Source organism: Thamnophis elegans, chromosome 8 (genome assembly GCF_009769535.1).
Source record: "Thamnophis elegans isolate rThaEle1 chromosome 8, rThaEle1.pri, whole genome shotgun sequence".
Lineage (NCBI taxonomy): Eukaryota > Metazoa > Chordata > Lepidosauria > Squamata > Colubridae > Thamnophis > Thamnophis elegans.
In genome coordinates this window covers 56805807-56829119 of record NC_045548.1, presented here as the reverse complement: position 1 = coordinate 56829119, position 23313 = coordinate 56805807, and the positions used below count along the sequence as shown (strand labels likewise).

Genomic DNA, 23313 nt, shown 5'->3' with positions numbered 1-23313 from the left:
CTCAACCCCCATCATACCAACTGCCATACATAAAAAGGAGGAAAAAAAGGGTCTGCACATCTTGGTAAACTTCCTTTGAAAATTCTTTCCTTCCCAGGACCTTCATTTGAAATAGGTTCAGGTGCATATTCTTTGCTTATCACAGACCAAGATATTAGAGCATGAAACCTGCCCCAAGACATTTTCACATTGCTACTTTGTTTAGACAAGCCTTTTTACTTCTCACTGCTTTGGTAAGAAATAACTTTCCTCTCTCTTTTGAAGCTACCCTCTTACTGTCTACATTTTAAAGAAATAACAACATGCTTTGTAAAACTGATTTTATTTGTTGCAATTTATTTTTAATTGCTGTTTTAAGGGTATATTAAAATCTTATATAATTTGCATTTATTTTAAGATCTGATGATTAGATCAGACTAAGAAACCAATGCCATACAGATAATTATCTTTATTTTAACCCTTATAATAGGTATCATAATCTTTCAAGTCCAAATGTGCTTCCCTCATCCCTTTTATCTTCCCGTGAATTATAATTTCATTTGAGACGTTTGTTCAAATACATTTATAATTTTATTTATTTATTTATTGGAATTGTATTATGCCACATTTGTCTCATTTTTGCCTCAGCAGTGGCTCTTCCCCCAGTCCTTCACCTTTGTCTACTTTCTGTAAAAAAATAAGACATTAGGTAAATGATAAGGAAGGAAATTAATGCATGGGAGACCATACTTTCCATGCACAGTAATATAGTTGTGCTATATTAGTCCCAGCTGTACACATTGAACTCCAGAGAAGGAACAGGCCACAACTGACAAGAGTTGTCACTGCAAAAGTATACTGCTAGACATTTCAAGACATACAGAGTGCATAGCAAAAGTAATCTGTTTAAATGATTTGAATTTTAGTGAAATTTTTGGCTGATGTTTGCAAATACCACTTACACCTTGTATACTGAGTTTATGATTCATGACCCAAGAATTTAGAGCATTCTAGATCCAATGGGAAATTTCCTAACAGACATCTGTCTTTTCCAGTAGTTGATAAACTGAATAATATACTATAAAGCCCATGAGATAAATAAGCCTGATGTTTCCTAGCAAATAGTATTTGGAGGCAGGTTTGTATCTTACTTATTGTATAATTGAAGCGGAGATACACTCTGGCAAGAAAAACACAATAGTATAGAAACATTTTATACCATTTTTCAAAATCCTAAACCAGCTGCTGCCCCTCATGTCAAGCCAAGACTTTCTGCTGTTTGACATGAAGATTTAAGCCTTTGCAATGGGACTGATGACTCCATGTATCTTTTGTTGCTGCGAGTTAAGCCCTCCTCCAGTGCAATGCTTCTGGACACCCACAGGAGTATTGCCGTCTCCTTCTAGGTCCCTGCCCCACCTTTTTACATTGAAGAAGTTTCAAACCAAACAAATGCAACGGTGGCCAAGTGCAAGCAAAGTTTCCAGCATCATCTTGATTTGCAAGAACAGGTCTGGGCTACCAGTCGGCCCAATACTCTTAAAAGGTGGTTTTTGGAATGGTGTCTTTGCAAGGCGCAAGGAGGATCAAGCAGAATGCTGATAAAGCATTATTTTGAATCTGCTTACGGGCTTCTGGCAGCCATTTTATGAAGAGGCAGCCCCCCCCCCCAACCTCCAGCCATTTTGCAAGGACGCCCCCACTACTACATTAACAACAATCCCCAGCACTGCAGACATCCGCGTGCTTCCTCCCGGCCGCAGGGCATCAGCCCGAGTCGCTGCGCGTCAAAACACGGGAAGGCGTCCCGCGCGGGGACGATATCCGCAGACCGAAGCGAGAAAAGTGACTGGCGAATAAGCCTCGTTCGACTCTACGACTTCGGAATCGGATCTTCGGCGCTGTTCCCGCCTTGCCCTTCGCAGCCGCCCGCAGTTCCCGCCCCGGGAGGAGGCGGAGAAGGAGACCAAGGTCAGGCGAGCCTTCCGCGGGCTCCCCTCTCCCTTGCTGGCTTCCAGGGCGCCGGGAGGAGCGGTGCCGGCCGCCATGAGCGAGCCTCGCGGCTCTTGCCCTGGATCGTACGGGACGGTGAGGCCGGAAAGCAGCGAGGTAAACGGGCGGAGAGACGCCGACGGGCCTAACAGAAGGCGGCGGAGGTCTTTTGGAGCAGGGCTCTCCAAGCTTGGCAACTTTAAGACTTTGTGGACTTCAACTCCCAGAATTCCTCAGCCAGCTTTGCTCTGGCAAAAGAGGCGGGCAAGAGCAAAGCTGGCTGAGGAATTCTGGGAGTTGAAGTCCACAAGTCTTAAAGTTGCCACGGTTGAAGACCCCTGATGCCAGGAGTTGTGACCCGCAGTTCTGGGGTTTCCGCTCCCTCTTAGAGATCCCCTATGCATAGTCCAATAGGCTTTCTTGGGCTGGGTTTTAGAAAAGTTGTCATTTTATAGCTTTTAAAGCACTTAGTGGTTGTTGATTTTGTTTTGATGGTTATCATAATTGCACAGGTGCTTGGTCAAGTGCGGTACAGTAGTCCTCGACTTACAACAGTTCATTTAGTGACCATTCAAAGTTACAACAGCATTGAAACAACTTACGACAGTTTTTCAGAGTTTCAGCCTTTGCAACATCTCCTGGAACATGTGGTCAGATGCTTGGTAACTGGTTCATACTTATGACCATTGCAGCGTCCCGGAGTTACATGATCCACCTTTTGCAACCTTCTGACAAGGAAAGTCAATGGGGAAAGCAGATTCACTTAACAACCAGGTTACTATTTTATTAACTGCAGGGACTCACTGAACAACTGTCGCAAGAAATGTCATAAAATGGGGCAAAACTCATTTAACAAATGTCTCACTTAACAACAGAACATTTGGGCTCATTTGTGGTCATAAGTCGAGGACTACCTGTATACTTTCACAGTTATAAAGGTGGTATAAAAATTATGAAAATGTTAAACAATTCAAGGCAGTTGAATTATTCCCAAATTGGGTTTTTTAAATGTCTTCTAGTATTCTGTCTGATACCAGTGTTTTCAGAGATTGATTATCCCTTTGTCCCATATTTTACTTAACAATGGGCAGCAGAGATATTTATTTAGATGCTGCCTGACTCACTTCATGAAAGCAAAACAACACAATAAAAATAGAATATCTTACAATAAGAAAGATGGCAAATCCATCCTGCAACATATACCCCAAAAGGGCTCAAACCAGCCTTCAAAGCTAGGCATCTGGATCTTAGATTCTGATTCTGGTTGCAATCTGTAAGCCTGCAAGTAAAGCACAATTCAGTTAAGTACTGTGTACAGTGTAAGCTGTCTAAGGTCAATACGCAGTAGTAACAACTTTCCATGTCTTCAGGGCATCATCCTGTCTTCACTGAAGTAACAAAAAGCTCCATGTTATGTTATTTTTGGCCCAAAAATGATTGGGGGAATGTAGAAAATCTTAGTAAGCAAATGGTCTCTAGGAGTTTCCCTCGATGAGGCTTATTTAGGCTTTAAATAGTTAACATGGGTCTAAAGTTGATGATTGAGAAGAGCTAGCTGCTGCTGTGTTTCTATAGTACTGGCTTCCAGTTTTTAGATGGGACATTAGACATCGAAAATGCCTGGGTTTGACTTGGTTTCCCCAAATGCTTTAAGATCTGGGAGTTGTGATTGAAAAGCTTGGCTTATCATTGCAGCATAAAGCGAGTCCCCTCAAATGGGCTACAAGAAAGCTCGTGCTAAAAGTGTACATCAGAGTTGTGGTGTTGCTATTGCTATCCTTCTCCGCATTGCACACATTTCGGTGAACTGAAAGTTGCATTCTTGTACTCGCTGTGTAAATTGTCCCCATCAAGACAGTCTTTCAGTGAATCAGGGATTGATTCTGGATTGAGAAAGACAAGATTAATATAATTGATGTTTAGATTAATAGGATCCGCCTTGTTTTTCTTAGATGAAAGCTAAGGAAAATCAGGGGTATTGCTGAAAACAGCACCTGCATGATTTCTTGCTTTTTTCTTTAGGAGTTGCCCAGAGATGGACTTGAAAATGACTTAAAATCAAATGAGGAACCTCTCTTAAGGAAGAATCCCCATCGATTTGTCATCTTTCCAATCCAGTACCCCGATATATGGAAAATGTACAAGCAGGCTCAAGCTTCTTTCTGGACGGTAGAAGAGGTGAGTTGTGCAGAAGACAGGTTGCAGAGGTGACTGGCACTAACCCAAGGGCGGGCTGCAATGTCAGCCTAGGGACTATACAGGTAGTCCTCGACTTACAATCACAATTGAGCCTAAAATGTATGTTGCTAAATGAGAAATTTAGTGAGTTTTGCCTAGGGGTGAAATCAACTTACTTTCGCTACCGGTTCGCAAATATGTGCGTGCCACCTCCATGCATGTGCAGGACCTTTCCGAGCATGCATAGAGCGTCAAAAATGGGACGTGATGACATCCGGGTGGGCGGGCGGAGCCTCCCATCACCACCGCTACCAGTTCGCCCGAACCGGATAGAACTGGCTAAATTGCACCACCGGTTTTGTCCCATTTTACGACTTTTCTTGCCACGTATGATAAGTGAATCACTGCAGTTGTTAAATGAGTAACATTGTTAAGTGAAGCTGGCTTTCCCATTGACATTTGCTTGTCAGAAGGTAAGAACAGGTGATCACATGACCTTGGGACATTGCAACCTTCATAAATACGAACCAGTTATCAAGCATCTGAATTTAAATCCCATGACCAAGGGATTTACTTCAGTGGTCATAACTGTGAAAAATGGTCATAAGTCACTTTTTTCACTGATATTGTAAAGGATTATTATTACCCTCACCATCCTCTGGCATGATGGATCTGTGAATAATTGGGAGTTGTATTGTAATCATCTGGTGGTTACCTAGCGAGTAGACACTTGATTCACTTTTTTCACTGATATTGTAACTTTGAACAGCCACTAAACAAGCCGTTGTGTTGTAAGTCGAGGGCTGTCTGTATTTTCTTTTTCTTTCCTATCTTGGGACCATAAGGGTATGACAAAAATAACACCATGACTTCTGCAGGACTTAAATATACCTTCTGCCTCTTAAACTTTAGCCTTCAAAGTAAAGGCTTGAAGTGCTCAACCCTTACTTTTCTGGGCATTGCAGATGGGATTTGGGAAGCTACATATGGATTATTCACCCCTAGCCTAACGCTAGCAACAGTGTTAGCAGCACAAGAATGTGTGAATACCAGAGTGAAATAGTTTTTTTGTGGAAAGAATATGATCAGCTTCTAGTAGCGATCACAGATTTCTACCCAGAGCGTAGGTAATCCTTTTATTTCCATCTTGGCAGAAAAGTGACTTTGCATCTTGGGCCATACGGTGAAACTCAAACCCTGCAGTAGATCCTTCAAGATCTAACAACTGAAAAGTCCTTGATATATTTAAACCATAAGGCAGCCAAGAGAGAGAAGCAAAGGTGCAGAAGAAATTCTGTTCACTAATCTGGTATTCTAATTTACATACTTTCCTTACATTTAGCTTAAGTTGCTTTTAAGAAAGAGTCAGTTCCTCTTATAAAAAGGCAGTCACCATTGCAAACAAAACAACAAACGCACTGCCTACTTGCATGAGCAATGCAAGTAGGCAATGAGGGGCTTATTTGTTTTTGTTTTCTGGCATGGTTCAGGGATAGAAGGATTTCTGTAATAAATCACACAATGAGCTGTATGTGTTTTCACTGTCTTTCCCTCTCCATTAGTGGCAAGTTATGTGTAAACTTAGGCAGATAATTTCTAGTAAACTAGTGTCTACTCACTAGGTAACCACCAGATGATTACAATACAACTCCCAATTATTCACAGACCCATCCTGGCAGAGGATGGTGAGTGTAATAATCCTTTACATTTAATAATAACATATTTCATTACAAGACACCACCAGGGAGAATATGGTTAGAAGGCTATTAGGAGAATCTGCAAAGGCAATTAAAAGAAAGTCAAGATTGAGAAGAGCTGTATGATAGAAGCCCCACCCTTTTTAATGCATATTACAAAATATGGAAAAAGAATGAACTTTGGTGAGGTTGCAGCTACCAACTTTATCAAAAATGCCTCCCCCCCCATGAATGCTCCTCTTTGAAGTTATAGGGTATATTCTCTTAGACATTTATTTTGCTTTTCAGAATTTTCAGTAAACAATGAGGATTTCAAGTGTGTAAATCTATATTTCTTTTTGTATAGGTTGACTTGTCAAAGGATCTTACTCATTGGAACAACCTAAAACCAGAAGAGAAATATTTTATTTCGCATATCCTAGCTTTTTTTGCTGCCAGTGATGGAATTGTCAATGAAAACTTGGTAAGATACTTCCTTTGATGTAGCCTGTAATACTTCGATGCTGTGTTTCTTTTTCATTGCATGCAATCAAACATCTATTTGTAATTGTACTTTGCATGTATTTGTTGTCCATCATAAGGAGCATTGTGGATATTTCCCTATTAAGTACTTACTTTTAATGAAGTTTGTACTAATCATGTTGACTTTCAACTGCTTTTTCTTGGGAATCCTATATGGGTATATCATATTCGCTATACCCAGAGATGCTCTTTTGGAAGAAAATAGTCATTTACATAAGACATTGTGGTCTAGTGCAGTGTGTGAACCTGGTCTTACATGAACATTTAGATATCTGACTTCTTTCATTGACAGGTAGAACGTTTTAGCCAAGAAGTGCAGATCCCAGAAGCTCGCTGTTTCTATGGCTTCCAGATATCAATAGAAAACGTTCATTCTGAGATGTACAGTTTGTTAATAGACACTTACATCAAAGATCCCGAGAAAAGGTAATTAGTGTAAGTATGACCACTATGTAGAGGACTTATAGATGTCTTTATTTGTAATTTTCATGTATAGTCTAGTCTAGGTATAATGGGAGACCGTCCGTGTGTTCTGACCGAGGTTTCCCAAGAGCATGAAACAAAGTCCTGGTCGCAACAGAAAATCCTTTTATTGATTACCTGTGAATTCCGCTCATTCACAAGTGGCTAAGTCTTTCAGGGGAGGATTTATAGTCACAGACCTTATCAGGCTTGGAGAGCTGACAGGCCGATATCTGCAGAACTTGGCAAGGAGTCTTTGAGAGTCACAACCAGTTAGCGAATGAAGTGTCTCCTGTAAACTCCACTCCCCTTTTGCTCCTCTTTTATTTCCTCTGGGAGGGGCCATTCATCCTCTGGCCTTACTCCCAAGTTGACCCCTGTTCTTTAGCTGTTCCCTTTGTCTGGCAACATTGCACATGCGCACACTGGGAACAGGCTCCAGCTGTTCGTCTGGCTTACTGATGTCTGACTCTGAAGGCAGCTGATAACTGGCATACAGCTCTGGCCCCCTCTCTGCCTCGACACAGAGCCCTTGTCAGAGCCTTCCCCAGACTCCAAGACTGGCCCATGTTCCTCTCCAACCTTCTCACTGTCCGAATCTGCTGCCAGCCCTGCTGGCGGGCCACAACACAGTCGTTTAACATTGCAAGGACATATCCGTGGATGTTTGTATTTTTTTTATGCTTATAATGGGGGAGAAGAAGAGTTTTTGCTTGATCTTAGGAAAATCAGTATTTGTTGTAACTTTTTTGTTTTATTTCTGTCCTACCTTTAAAAGAGCCGAGATGGCTCAGTGGTTAGAATGCAGTACTACATGCTACTTCTGCTGGCTGCCAGCTGCCTGCAGTTTGGCAATTCGAGTCTCACTGGCTCAAGGTTGACTCAGCCTTCCATCCTTCCGAGGTGGGTAAAATGAGGACCCAGATTGTTGGGGGAAATATGCTGACTTTGTAAACCGCTTAGAGAGGGCTGTAAAGCACTGTGAGCGGTATATAAGTCTAAGTGCTATTGCTAAGTCTAAGTTCTATTATGTTTATACAGCTGGTCCTCAACTTTCAACAGTTCACTTGGTGACCATTCAAAGTTACAACAGCAGTGAAAAAAGACTTATGACTATTTTTCACACTTTTCTCAGTTGTGGCATCCCCGTGGTCATATGATTTACATTGGGATGCTTGACAACTGACTCACTTTTATGACAGTTGCAGTGTCCTGGAGTCATGTGCTCCTTTTTGTGATTTTCTGACAAGCAAAGTCAATGAGGAAACCAGATTCACTTAACAACCGTGTTACTAATATAACAGTTGCAGTGATTTACTTAACAAATGTGACAATTTTTTCAAACTGCAGAAGAGATTTCTAGCTTATGCTAGTGTAGTTTCAGAAGATCCTAGATCAGTGAGAAATGAAGGTGCAATGTTAAAAGCATCCTTGGTATCCTTGGATGGAAGCTAATTTGTCACCGCAAGTAATCTATGCTTTTGTGTCAGTCTTGCTACCCAGATTTACAGTCTTTTGCTTTTCCTCCATTCCTCTTCCCTCCTTCCCCATCCTCTCAGGGACTTTTTATTTAATGCTATTGAAACAATGCCATGTGTCAGGAAGAAAGCAGATTGGGCAATGAGGTGGATAACAGACAGAGAAGCCACTTTTGGTAGGTGCCTCCATTGTATGTGTTATTCATTGGGTTAATTGAATAAATAGTAGTTCAATTATTTATGGGTAAGTGTGTTGTGTGAACAGAGGTTTAATTTCTCCCTTTGCTGTCATATCTATCTATCTATCTATCTATCTATCTATCTATCTATCTATCTATCTATCTATCATCTATCATGTATCTATCCAAACTATATCTAGAAATAGATAGATGATAGATAGATAGATAGATAGATAGATAGATAGATAGGTAGGTAGGTAGGTAGGTAGGTATAGGTAGGTAGGTAGGTAGGTATATAGGTAGGTAGGTAGGTAACAGGGGTAGGTTCCTGCCAATTCTATCCTCTTCTATAGAAGAGGCTCCACAAATCTACAGTGCTGTTTAGAACCAGTTCCAGACTCCCCCCCCCCCCGCCTGTCTGCACATCATCTGATGAAGAGCAAGAGGAGGAATTCTGGGAGTTGAAGTCCACAAGTCTTAAAGCTGTCAAGTTTGAACACCCCGGGTTTTTTTTTTTCTAAAGGGTTAGGGGTGCAAGGTAACTTGACAGCTTTAAGACTTGTGTGCTTCAAATGCCAGAGTTTCTGAGCCAACATTTTGGTTACTAAACAAGAGCATTGTTAAGTTAGTTTCACCACACTTTACAAGTTGGCCATGCCCACCCAGTCACATGGCTGGCAAGCCACTCCCACCCGGTCACATGGCCGGCAAGCCACTCCCACAAAGCAGGCCATACCAACAGAAGAGGTTCTAAAAAATTTGAAACCCACCACTGGTTGGTTGGTAGGTAGGTAGGTAGGTAGGTGTAGATAGATGATAGATAGATAGATAGGTAGATAGGTAGATAGGTAGATGATAGATAGATGATAGATAGATAGATAGATAGATAGATAGATGATAGATAGATAGATAGATAGATAGATAGATAGATAGATAGATAGATAGATAGATCTGTTTGTCTGTCTATCTGTCTTTCTAGTCAAACTATATATATAGAGAGATAGTTAGATAGATAGTCAATCAATCAAACAAGTCCAGCAGGTGGCTTCTTACCTTCTGAACCTTGCCCACTTTTCAGATAAATAATTTTCTCACAGGAATGACAGTGAAATAAACCTTTGCCATTCCAATAGATTCTATATTTACATATATTTCTTCAATCTATTCTACATCCTAGAAGTTGACATCAGCCTCTTAAGAACATGCAGATTCCAGAAGTCTCTGCGTTAAAGCTATTCCTCTGGGAAAATCAAGCAATTAAGAGGTTTTCTGAAATATCTCTTTGGAATTAATAGAACAAGCCAAATGAGACAATGTCCAGGGTATTTATACAAGATGCAGTAGGTGCTGTTTCCTTGTTAGTGAGATTTTACCTTAATCAAGATTTGGAAGGGTCGTGGTTTTTTCCCCAGTGTTTCCCACCTTCTACACTTCAAATGCATTTACTTCACACACTGGCTGGGTAAAATAGGAGAAACTTGTTTTATTCTCTTTTTTTACAATTTGAAGAAGTATCACTAATGGTCTGATAACAAATTTTAATTTTGTTGAAACAGGTGAAAGAGTGATTGCGTTTGCTGCTGTCGAAGGAATCTTCTTTTCTGGTGCTTTTGCAGCCATATTTTGGCTCAAGAAGAGAGGGTTAATGCCAGGCCTTACTTTCTCCAACGAACTTATTAGCAGAGATGAAGTAAGGAGTGGGGCAAACATATTTAAATAAGGTTAAATATGATGCTTTCAGAGAAGCAGCGTTACTTGTAGACTCTCTTATTTGTGGAGACTTGCACAGTCTACAAATGTGATGTATTATGGCTGGTTGCATAGTCACCCGATGTTTAGACCGGATTTGGCACTTTTATCCACCTAATGAGTCCTCCTCAGGAACCTGGGATAAGGAGTTTTCAATGGTGTTTGCAGGATGTAAGCTGTTCCAAGTAAAGCTGCCTTTTGCAATTAACTGATGAGGATTATTACTATTTTGAAAAGATTATGATTCATACATCATTAAAATCTGAAATAAAATCCACAGAATGCTGTTTAACAAGAATATTGTTAATGCTACCATTTATTTTTTAGTACAGCAATATGTTGTAGTTTTGAGAAAACACATTTCCCAATTCTACCAATATTTTTAGGAGTTGTGTGTTTTCCCAGTCCACAACATACTACTCTTGTATTTAAGATATTGAGTGGGGAATAAATACGACTTCTGAATTAGAAATGTCCTAAACCAGTGTTTCTCAACCTTGGCAACTTGAAGATGTCTGGACTTCAACTCCCAGAATTCCCCAGCCAGCAAATGCTGGCTGGGGAATTCTGGGAGTTGAAGTCCTGACATCTTCAAGTTGCCAAGGTTGAGAAACACCATCCTAAACCGTACTCGCAAGGAATAGGGGTATGCAAAGCATGTTTGTAAATTAGTCAAGAGATGTCGGGAGACATCTTCGATGTAGACAAAAACCATTAATGCACATCTTATTTTACGTTAAGTTTTAAAACACATTTTAAATCGTTGCTGCTAACGTGTGTCGTTAGTTGATTATTTTAACTTTTAAAAATAAGCCACAAAGGCTTAAAGTAGTTCTTACATTTAAAAAAATGTCTTCTGCTTTTTTTTTTTTAAAAAAAAGTTGAATATCTAATGTTTCTGTCCTATTTATTTCTTTAAGGGGCTCCACTGCGACTTTGCTTGCCTGATGTTTCAGCATTTAGTGAATAAACCTTTGGAGGGAAGGGTGAAAGAGATCATTGTCAATGCAGTTGAAATTGAAAAGGTGAGGAGAGGAAACCCCTTTGCCTGGACATAATTGTGATCAATCTCAAAATAATACAGTCTGTGTTTATAAGACCATTTTGGCCTATGATGAACTTTAATATGAGGGACTCAGTTGTAATTTTCTGAATTTGCATAATACACACCCTAATGTATGGCGCAGTGGTTAGGGTGCAGTACTGCAGGCCACTTCAGCTGACTGTTATCTGCAGTTCAGCGGTTCTAATCTCACCGGCTCAAGGTTGACTCAGCCTTCCATCCTTCTGAGGTGGGTGAAATGAGGACCGAGACTGTGGGGGCGATATGCTGACTCTGTAAACTGCTTAAGAGAGGGCTGAAAGCCCTATGAAGCAGTATATAAGTCTAACTGCTATTGCTATTGCTATAATGTGGCCATCTGGATTGGTTTAATAAATCCTCTAGGTTAAAATGTGGTGGAGTAGTTGTGATTTAGTGTGTTTATGCAAACAACCACCCTACCCAAGGTTTATACCCTTGTGATTTGCTGCTGTGATTGCCCAATGCATTGCATGAAGGTCAGGTCACTTACTTGCTGAATGAAGCACAATTGGCTGAGCTCGCACAATATTCTAAACCAGGAGTGTCAAACTCAAGGCCCGTGGGCTGAATCCGGTCCGTGGGGCGCTTAGATCTGGCCCATGAAGCTATCCTCAAAACAGTGAAGGACTGGCCTGTGGTGCCTCTGCCAGTGAAAATGGAGCTTGGGCACAGCCCTCCCAGGCTCCGTTTTCAGCCATGACAGCCTCCTACAGCCCTCTGTCAGTGAAAATGGAGTCCGGGGAGGCCACACACGGCCTCACTGACCTGTTTTTTCAGGCAGAGGGCTGTAGCAGGCCATCACAGCCATAAATGAAGCCTTGACAAGTGATGTTGAGTTGGCCACACCCTCCCAGGCTGCTACCCACCCACCCTAGGTCAAACAAAGCCCTGATGTGGCCCTCAATGAAATCGAGCTTGACACCCCTGGTTCACAGCATGGTTCACAAACCACAATTAAATTGATTAATATTTAAAGTAAGTAATTATTACTATACATAGCTGCTACTAAGGTGGGGGAGATTTCTCTCTCCCTCCCACCCGTATCCTACCAAAGCTTTAGGAGCAGCTCTGAAACCCTCCAAAAGCTGCCACAAATTGAAATTTCTAATGGTTTCAGGGGATAGTCCCTGCGGAAAAACTTCAAAAATGGCCAAAAATCTTTGGGGCTTTGTGAATTGGGAACCCAGATCTTACTGATCCTTGTTCAATATGAACCACTATATCGCTGTGACTCACACTTCCAGAATTATTATGGTGTAAGAGCTTCTATTGCTACACATGTGAATCAAACTGGGAAAATACTCCTGGAAAATACTCTGAAATAATTTCTTTCTTTTTTTCTTTTTTTTTACTATTGCAGGAGTTTTTGACAGAGGCCTTACCTGTGGGATTGATTGGAATGAATTGTATTCTGATGAAACAGTATATTGAATTTGTGGCTGATAGGCTACTCCTGGAACTGGGCTTCCCTAAGGTAAAGTAATTTACCTTAAAGTATTTGCAGGGAACTTTGGCCCTCTGAGGAGAACTTTTCCTAAATCTATTTCAAAGTAGTGTCTGAACTCTTGTTTTGCAAGGAGAATGAGGTTTGTTCTGTATTTGTGTATGAGTGGCATACCGTATTTTTGGAGTATAAGATGCACCTTTCCCCCCCAAAAGAGGGTGAAAATTTGGGTACGTCTTATACATGGAATGTAGCCCCACCCATCAACCGGCACCCACCCTTTGGCCTCTGCCTCCCAGCAATTTACCTCCTTGCAGCAAACGGAGAAAATGAGGCTTGCAAAGGCAATAGGCTATGGCCGGGTTGGTGAACGTATGGCACGCGTGCCACAGGTGGCATGTGGAGCCATTTCTCAGGGCACACAAGGAGTTGCCCTGTCAGCTGGCCAGCATGCATGCACAAACTAGCCAGCTGAGTTCAGCCTTTTTTAAAGCCATGTTTTGCCCTCCCCAAGCTCCAGAGGCTTTATAAGAGCCTGGGGAGGGTGAAAAGAGCCTCCCCCTGCCCTCCAGACGCCCTCCGGAGGCTTCAGGAGCTCCCCTGGAGCCTCTGGAGCGCAAAAAACCATTAGTTCGGGAACGGACTTCCGGTTTGCTCCTAGGGTTGGTTTAAGACCTCCGGAGGCTTCAGGGACCTTCTGGAGGTCTGAAGGGCAAGTGAAAGGTATCTTTTATTGTAAAGTCTGGCCTAAGTAATTAAAAACAGTTTTTATCAAGGTTGGGAAATAGGGCAAAGCACAGCTTTTGTAGTTCAGCCCTAAGGCAGTACGTAAAGTGAGATTTGGACATAAGAGTGAGATGGGTCGGGGTCAGGTTAGATGATCTTTAGTCATTTTTATCTTTGCGCTTTGTAAAGTACAAAAAGCATTTTTGAGATAGGAAGCTTGAACTCAGGAAACTTGAATGTCAAACCGGAAAAGCTAACACCTGCTGTAAGTAGGTCAAGTCAGTTGGAGGTCTCGCTTGCGAGGCAGACTAGGCCTTAACCACGTATGTCAGAATGAAACTAGTGTTTCCTGCATGGTTCTCTGCCTAGCAATAAGGAGCCTAGCCAATAGAAATGATTTAGCACATTTCTGTGTTAGCTGTTTTGAGGAAGTTATAAGAACACGCTTCTCCCTAAGAACCTCGCTCAGACGTCAGATGGGGGTTTACATGGTCTGAGCCTTTTGGCCAAAATAAAGCTTTTCTTGATCTCACAATCCAAATCTCCTGATTTTCTGCAAAAGCCCAGTGTCTCTCCATTTACGGCCATAAGAGGCATCTGGTTTATCCTTTGTTCCGTAATGAAGGAACTTGTTGCATCTCCTTATCAGCAGATTTGAATCTATTCTGTTCAGTTTTTGGAGAAATATTCTGCTGATGGGCAGACAAACAAGCTGTAGCCCCCACTGCTTAGTGATAAACGTGCACAACAGCATACACATATTTGTGTATTTGGAGAGATTGCGAATTTTCGTGTGTTGTTTAAATATGCAAAGTGTTAGGGAAATGTGATAGAACAGGTGATGTTTGGAAAAAGATATGAACGTAGAGAGCAAAGTGGAACGATCTGTCAATCTTTGCAGAAGTGAAGGCTTTTAGAAAACTTGAACTATCTTGGCCTTCTCCTGGTCATCCTTATCAGTCAAAGAGGAAGAAACCAAATGTGGCTAAATGGAAATGCTCCCTAGCAATCACCAAAGACGGATTTGTCCTTGCAGTGCCTCATTCAGTTCCTATGTTTTAATAATACCTTTTGGTTTTCTCAGGTCTTTCAAGCAGAAAACCCTTTTGACTTCATGGAGAACATTTCCCTGGAAGGAAAAACCAATTTCTTTGAGAGGAGGGTTTCAGAATATCAACATTTTGCAGTTATGTCCCAAGCAAATAATAAAGTATTTACTTTAGATGCTGATTTTTGATGCTGCCTACTTGGAAGATTGACAAAGCCAAACTATGCATTCATCCTCAGTGATGACAAGAAACCTCTTACAATCCAAGTAGGGTATTCTTGGAATATTTTATTAACTATTAATAGTTGGTAGAAAAGTTTCTACAAATAGGTTACAAGTTGTGTGAATATATACACTCTTAATAACAATTCATCTGTAATATCATGCAACTTTTCTAAAACTATATTGTGACAGTCAGGTTGAAGTTTAGCTGCTGATCTTTTTGATCAAATCCAATCCTATCATTAGAGTGGAAAGCTTTTATGATGATGAGAATGATTACACTATAAAACATTTCTTCTTACCTCTGTTCTTGAGCTGAGATGAAAGACATGCTCTTTTGTCTTAAAGGGATGTTCTAGCATAAAGTCTTGGATAGGAGATTATCAGAGAAACTTAAGACTGCAAACTAGATTCGAAAAACATCCTAGGCAATGGAAAACCACCTCTGCATTGTTTCAAGGACCACAATATGGACATAGCCACGCAATCGGCAGGTATCAAAATGGACTTGGTGGAGATTTTGCTTTTACGTAAGAGAAAACTGTACTTGGGAAAATGAAGAGGATGACATAAGCACTTTATAATCTTTTATCATTCATTTTGGTTAGCCAAATCAGCACAATGTCTGAAGTTCATGTGTTTGGGAAGGATTTTTCATTTGGCCCCAAAACTTCATTTTGGCTGTAAACTTGATTGGAGGAACCCACATAACATAACACTGATCACCTTACATAAAGCTTTGGCTTATTCAGCATGATGAACCAAGATAGCTTGTCCTTGTTATACAAACATAGCTATTTTCTCAACAAATCAGTGCTTAAAGTAATGTGTTTATGTCACATACTGATCCAAAAACTATTCAGAGCATTTTAAGTTAGTGTATTGCCTGAATCCAGACTATTATTAGTTTTTGTCATGCAAACTTAGAAAATTGGGGTAATTTAATAATTTATGCATAATGATATCATATGAACTTAGCTTTGATGTATGTAGTAGGATAAAATTTAAATAACTTTATTTAGAATGTGAATGGTGAAGAACAGATAACTTGGCTACCGAAGTATATTTTAAAAAGAGAAAAACAATATAGAGGTAATTGACAAAACTGAAGCTGCTTTTGTGAAATATCAGAGCTAATGTTTATGTGGGAAAAGCAGTTTTGTCAAGCTTTCTCCATGAGCATCCAGTAAAGAAGGCTGAGTAAGGCAGAGATAATTCAACAATTTTCCGGATATCATTGTTTTTTCTTCTGGAAGTTTGCACTAGTAACTTCCAGATATCTTGGATTTCAACCCCCATAATCTCTGGGTTATGAAACAGTTTTGTTCATAACTGGTCCAGTCCAAATAGAAGCATAGTTTAAGGATGAAATATATCATAGGGATGAAATAAATCACCCCCTAATAGTGTCAGGAATTGACAAGGGTTTGACACATTATGCTAAGCCATTGTAAGGTTTGTGATGTGTAATCAGATTGTGGGTTACAGATTACAAGCCTAGTGTCTTCTTTGAGCCCACCATTTATTTATTTAATTAGTTTGTATGCCGCCCACTCTCAGAAGACTCAGGGCGGCTTACAAATAAAAAGGGAAGGGGGGATATAAAAATAAAAAAACAACAATTAAAAATTCAACAACATTCATAACTTAGAATGGGGCTGGATAATTCAACAGCCCCAGGCCTGCTGGAACAGCCAGGTCTTGGTCGCTTTGCGGAAGGCCGGAAGAGTAGTAAGGGTCCGGATCTCAACAGGGAGATCATTCCATAGGGCCGGAGCAGCTACAGAGAAGGCCCTCCCCTGGAGGGTCGCCAGCCGACATTGGCCGGCAGATGGAATCCAGAGGAGGCCTAATCTGTGGGATCTAATAGGTCTTTGGGAGGTGACTGGCAGGAGGCGGTCTCTCAAGTAACCAGGTCCGATACCATGTAGGGCTTTAAAAGTAATGACTAGCACCTTGAAGCGTGTCCGGAGACCAATGGGAAGCCAGTGCAGCTCACGGAGGATGGGTGTAACGTGGGTGTACCTAGGTGCACCCGCAATTGCTTGCGCGGCTGCATTCTGGACTAGCTGAAGTCTTCGAACACTCTTCAAGGGCAGCCCTATGTGGAGCGCGTTACAGTAATCCAATCTTGAGGTGACGAGGGTGCGAGTGACTATCCGAAGGGCCTCCCGGTCCAGATAGGGTCGCAATTGGTGCACCAGGCGAACCTGGGCGAAGGCTCCCCTGGTCACAGACGACCATAGCTTTGAGGCTGAAGTAATTGCAAAAATGGCCTTATCAGGAACTGTAATATGAAAAAAAAAGGTTTGGCTGATGAACTCAGCAAGTTTTACGCTAGAGTAAATATGTCTATAATTGTATTATCAGTGTAAATCCTGAAAGATTTGAAGTTTATAAAGCTCTCTGTTTCGGTGCGTGAAAATTTGTTTGGTCTTGGATTCAGCCGTAGTTAAGGAAACAGATATTGAGATATTTTGTTGGGTGGATTTTAAAGCTTTTTCTAATATTCCTGCTTCATGTATAAGACTCCAATTAAGTCATTTTATTAATGACATAAAACTTGCATTAAGTCTTATAAAATCTTTTAAATTGAGTTTATTTTTTTCACCAGTAAAATGTCATAAATGGATGACATACATGATATTAGAATGGACAGTGTAAAGAATGCTCCTTAGTTTGTCATTCATACATTTTGGAAAAAAAATACAAAATGATTTAAATAAAAATTGTGAGAACAAATTATTGTTTTTCTTTTGTGAGTGTTCTGTTTGGACCCATTGAGGATAACACGTCACAATTTACACAAAGCTGTTAACTAGACTGAAAAGCTGGGTGTGGAAACATATGCTCTGAACCCAAATTCAATCCCTAAGATGCCAGAGATAGTAGAAGTTAGGGATACGCAAAATGTTTCAAATTCATATTGACCTTCCAATGTTCTTTTTCAAGTTTGCGAAAATGAAACAGCTGTTTTGCGTCAAGAGGGGCTGGTTTAATCATTTTGGAAGTATTCCAGGATTTTTAATATGGAACAGCTGTTGATGTACAAAATACTTCCAAAGTGATTGGGAGAGTCCAAGTGGTGCCCAGAATAGCTGTTTTGCACTCAAAATGGGCAATTTGAACATGCATTTGAAATTATTTGCACACCCTATTAACCCTGAGGTAGAAATTAGCCAATCATTTATTTATTTATTTATTTTGCCAAGCAACCAGGTTAATTCAGTAAGCATGCTAATATCCACACAATGTTCTAAACACAGTCTAACTATGCTGCCTGAGTTTAACTAGCCTGAAGCCTAAAATATAATTGGTTAGTTCCTGCAGCATATGTCTCAAAAAAAGGGCAGCATCAAATATGGGGATAGCATATTGGTAAATTCACTCAAACGTCAATTACCATAACAATCTTTCAAGTGAGGTCACAAATTGTCTGATCCAGAGTCTGATAGGAAAACAAACTATTAGTGATTTCCTAGAAACTAGCACCTTGAAGGACTCACTGGAGAAGAGCCTAATGCTGGGAAAGACTGAGGGCAAAAGAAGAAGGAGATGACGGAGAATGAGGTGGCTGGATGGAGTCAATGAAGCAATAGGTATGAGCTTAAATGGATTCCACAGGATGGTAGAGGATAGGAGGGCCTGGAGGAACATTGTCCATGGGGTTGGGTTGGACACGACTTCACAACTAACAACAATAACAAAGAAACTATAAGGTTGAACCTTGCAGAAAGCAGAAGCAGTGGTAGTGAAGTCCCACAAGATGGTGGGTTGTGGACAGGACCCAGAGCACACCTATCCTACCAATTCTTACCAGATTGGTAGAAATGGTTGGGGAACCAAGAGGGAACCAAGTCCACTCGGCACCTGAAAACCAACGTAACCAATGTAGTTCATGAAGCAGAACTACTACCGTTTCCTTCCATACAAATCTGATCTCAAAACTATTATTAAACAATTTAAAAAGTTGAGAAACTTAAAATGGCGAGAAAGGGAAGAGAAATAAAAGTACATATCATTCATGTTAGGAATATAATTTAACGGTTGGATTGGCAATATATAAATCATGTAACAATGTTGTACCTGTTTCTTTAAATCATACTGTAAAATGTGATTGGTTGCTGTTTTCCTCAATCGGCCATAAGAGGGAGCCAGAATGACTGTTAGCTCTCTGTTTCATTAGATGCTGGGCTGATCTGATCTGAGTGTTTTGGAAGCTGGCTGTTAAAAAGTGCCGTGAACTATTGTAAGTTTTGCAACTGCTAGCAAACTTTGTGTACCAGACTGTTTGTATGATTACTGGACTATGTTATTTGGATTATCCCTTAACTGAAAGACATTGATGACTGACTGACTTATCTGTGTATGACTTGGACTGTTTGATGGACTCTGATACCTCTATTTCCACGAAAGTAAAAGCCTATTTAAACTGCAGTGTCTCTGTATACTGGTTTGTGTGTTTTCCAACACAACTCTCACAATGCTTTGCTGAACGCACTCGCTCTCCCGACGGGGAGCTTACCTAGCAATTCTCAGTGAAATGGCTACATCCATGGTGGCGAACCTATGGCACATGTGCCAAAGGTGGCATGCAGAGCCCTCCCTGCAGGCATGGCAGCCATTGTCCCAGCCCAGCTCCACTACGCATGTGCGTGCACCTCCTGCCAGTCAGCTGGTCTTCGGGTGTCTGCCGCACATGTGGGGGATGCATGCACAGGAAGGCACATGTATGGGGGTGCTTGCATAGCATTTTGGGGGCTCGCACAGCACCCCCGTGCCCTGTTTTGGGCCTAGAAGTCTTCCTGCAGCACCTGGAAGCCAAAAATGGGTAAGGGGGTGGGGTGCATGTACAGGGGAGCACGGTGGTGGTGGTTTGCATGTGCATGCATGGGGGTCGCAAGGAGTACATGGGGTCACACATGCATTGCATTATGGGTGCAGGCGGGCATGCACTCACTGTCGTGTATACGTTTGGCATGCGATGACAAAAAGGTTAGCCATCACTGGGCTAGATGATCTTCAACATATGCTTTAAAGTTATTAGTTACCTTTCTAAGGTCAGGACAGACATTCAGATTTCAGAACCAGCACAGCTATGTAGGAAGTTAATTTATAGGGTGGCTGGAAGTTGACATTATTTAGTGGGATGTATTAAAGGACTAGATATAGCAATAGCACTTAGATATATATCACTTCATAATGCTTTCTATTCTATTCATAGTGTATTTACAGTAAGGTGACCAGATTTTCAGATTGGAAAAGAGGGACGCCCTTGACCGGGGGGGGCGGGGGGGCTTGATTAAAAAAAAAAATTGTGTCAAAAGGTCACCCCAGGACACTGAAACCAGCATAAATACGAATCTGTTGCCAAACAAAAATTTGATCACGTGACCATGAGGATGCTGCAACGGTCGCTAAGTGTGAAAAATGGTCATCAGTCACTTTTTTCAATGCCATTGTAACTTTGGTCACTAAATGTTTTCCCCCTCCTCGAGACTCCTCACTTCTTCCTTCATTCCTCTTGCTTATCTACCTTCACCTTATCTGTCTTCTGCTCTTTCCCTCTCTTCCTTCCTTTCTCCTTCCATCCTCTCTTCTTTCCTCACTCACTCCCTTCCTCCTTTTTTCTCTTCTTTCCTCCTTCCATTCTTTCAGCTTCATTTCTTTTGCCTATCTACCTTCTCTGTCTTTCTGCTCTTTCCATTTCTTCGCTTCTGTTCCTTCCTCCTTCCCTCCTTTCCTATTTCTTCCTTCTTCCTTCCTTCTGCCTATCTACCTTCACCTTCTCTGTCTTTCTGCTCTTTCCCTGTCTTCCCCTTTCCTCCCTCCCTCCCTTCTTTCCTTTCTAGTTCCATCTTTTCTTCTTTCCTCTTTCCCTCTTTTTCTTTTTTCCTTCCTTCCTCCTTCCTCTTGCCTATCAACTTTTTTTTTTGTTACATAGACGACACATACCCACAACAATAAAAACAAAACAAAACAAAAAGAAAAAGACCCATCATCACATATAGCATGTCATTTGGTTACAAGTGTTTTAACATTTATCATTCTTATACATTTATTATTTCATTTAATAGGTTATAATATACAGTTTGGGTTGCTTTGTTTACCATCCCTTCCTCCTGTTATAACACCACCTTATTTTCCCTTTCTTTTCTCCCTTCCTCCCTTCTCTACTTCCTTCCTTCCTGCTCTCCTTTCCCTTCCTTCTTCCCTTACCTTTCTCCTACTCCTGCTCTTCCTCTTCCCCTTTCTACCCTCTCTCCCCCTCTTTCTCTCCTTTCCATCCTCCTCTCCTTACCTCTTTCTTCTTTCCATCTTCCTTTCATTCTCTCCTCCTTTCTCCCTTTCTCCCAACTCTGGGAGTTGAAGTCCACACACTTTCAAGTCTCCAAGGTGGAGAAAGACTGATCTATCTAATTAATATAATTATTTCTCCCTCTCTTTTTCACTCTCTCTCCAGCACACACACGCAAATGCATAGGGCAGCCCACCTCACACACAGGTAACTCCGGGCGGCTTACGGGAAGAGGACAGCCGACCACTCAACCACGCGGGGGGGGGGGGGGCAGGATTTCGCCAAGAAAAGTTAACTTTCCTGCGAAAGGGGCCGGCAGCCTCTCAGCTGTTCCCGGCCGGGGAGACCTCCCCCCACTTCCACTCTTGCGACCCTCCTCCCGCCTCCTCGGAGCTTCAAGCAAGCTAACTGGGAAGGCCGGGGAAGAAGAAAAAGCGGCGGCGCGGGGGCGTGGCGGAAGCCCGGCTGCCATTTCTCTTGCTGAGGGCGGAAGGGGAGGAGGAGGAGGAGAAAGTTAAAGTGGCGGCCCGATCCCTTCAGCAGCCAAGGCGGGAAATGTGCGTTTTGACAGGGCTTCCACAGCGCTGTGGAAGCCCTGCCAAAGTGTCCGTTCCCCGGCCCGGCTGCCGTTTCTCTTGCTGAGGGCGGAAGGGGAGGAGGAGGAGGAGGAGGAGAAAGTTAAAGTGGCGGCCCGATCCCTTCAGCAGCCGAGGCGGGAAACGTGCGTTTTGACAGGGCTTCCACAGCGCTGTGGAAGCCCTGCCAAAGTGTCCGTTCCCCGGCCCGGCTGCCGTTTCTCTTGCTGAGGGCGGAAGGGGAGGAGGAGGAGGAGAAAGTTAAAGTGGCGGCCCGATCCCTTCAGAAGCCGAGGCTAATTCTCTGCACGAACGAGAGCGTGGGGGCAGCGGCAGCTGCCCGCACAGAACTTCCACGCGCTTCAGGGGCTTCTGCCGGGCGGCGGGAGCCCCGGAAGCGAGAGGAAGTTCTCTGCGGGCGGCTGCCGCTGCCCCCACACTCTCGGAGGCGGCGATCCCATTCACGAAGAGGCAGGAGGAGAGGTGGGGCCAGCGGCAGCTGCCCGCACAGAACTTCCACGCGCTTCAGGGGCTTCTGCCGGGCGGCGGGAGCCCCGGAAGCGAGAGGAAGTTCTCTGCGGGCGGCTGCCGCTGCCCCCACAGTCTCGGAGGCGGCGATCCCATTCACGAAGAGGCAGGAGGAGAGGTGGGGCCAGCGGCAGCCGCCCGCACAGAACTTCCACGTGCTTCAGGGGCTTCTGCCGGGCGGCGGGAGCCCCGGAAGCGAGAGGAAGTTCTGTGCGGGCGGCTGCTGCTGCCCCCACCCTCTCCTCCTGCCGCGGCGAGCGGAAAATTCTCTGATTAGAATTAGATTAGATTACTCACCAACAAGCGCAGCTGCAACCCCAAAAGACGAAAGGAAAATGGAGACTCGCGCAGGCGTCCTCAGGCTAAGGAGTCCAGCCAATCAGTGAGCTGGTTGGGATGGAAAATTTTCCATCCCAGCCAGCACACTGATTGGCTGGAGTCCTGGCCAATTAAATCAATGAGCGGCAGGCTGGGCTGGCTTAAATTTGTAGGTAGCAGATAGAACAGAACGATGAGCCAGCCCAGCAAGCTAGCAGCTGATGGGCGGGAGCTGCGAGCGCCAAAAAAAGCGTGCTTTTTAAAAAAGTGTGCGGGACGCGGGAAAATGCATTAAAAAGTGGGGGTGTCCCGCCAAAAGCGGGACGTCTGGTCACCTTAATTTACAGCCCTCTCTAAGCGGTTTTACAGAGTCAGCCTATTGCCCCCTCATTTTACTGACCTCTGAAAGATGGAAGGCTGAATCAACCTTGAGCCTGGGGAGATTTGAACTGCCGAACTGTAGCTCGCAATCAGCTGAAGTAGCCTACAGTACTGCACTCTAACCACTGTGCCACCTCGGCTTCATATTACAATGAAGACAATTTGTCACAGACATCTAATTCTAGAGACCCTAATAATGTGTATAAAGATGTTATTCCTTTTCCTGCTAGGTTAGGAGGCAGTAGTACTAGGGAGGGACGCGGTGGCTCAGGGGCTAAGACACTGAGCTTGTTGATCAGAAGGTCAGCAGTTCAGCGGTCCGAATCCCTAGCGCCGTGTAATGGAGTGATCTCCTGTTACTTGTCCCAGCTTCTGCCAACCTAGCAGTTTGAAAGCATGTAAAAGTGCAAATAGAAAAATAGGAACCACCTTTGGTGGGAAAGTAACAGCATT

General features: G+C 42.7%; 1 protein-coding gene across 1 annotated transcript; it reads left to right on the top strand.

The window, feature by feature from the left end:
• The first annotated feature begins 474 nt into the window (after positions 1–474).
• RRM2B (ribonucleotide reductase regulatory TP53 inducible subunit M2B) lies at positions 475–16133 on the top strand. Its single transcript, XM_032223213.1, has 9 exons — positions 475–2088; positions 3994–4149; positions 6193–6309; positions 6661–6794; positions 8390–8484; positions 10044–10177; positions 11157–11261; positions 12681–12794; positions 14575–16133. Exons 1-9 carry the CDS (start codon positions 2026–2028, stop codon positions 14725–14727), a joined length of 1071 nt encoding a protein of 356 aa, XP_032079104.1. The 5' UTR covers positions 475–2025; the 3' UTR covers positions 14728–16133.
• Positions 16134–23313: the final 7180 nt, after the last annotated feature.

What these genes read in the sequence shown, in the direction of transcription:
- RRM2B (XM_032223213.1), top strand. Translation starts at nt 2,026, where the DNA reads ATGAGCGAGCCTCGCGGCTCTTGCCCTGGATCGTACGGGACGGTGAGG. An exon ending in ATCAAAGATCCCGAGAAAAG is followed by an intron (nt 6,795 to 8,389) that starts GTAATTAGTGTA and finishes CCATCCTCTCAG; the next exon opens with GGACTTTTTATTTAATGCTA. An exon ending in AACTTATTAGCAGAGATGAA is followed by an intron (nt 10,178 to 11,156) that starts GTAAGGAGTGGG and finishes TATTTCTTTAAG; the next exon opens with GGGCTCCACTGCGACTTTGC.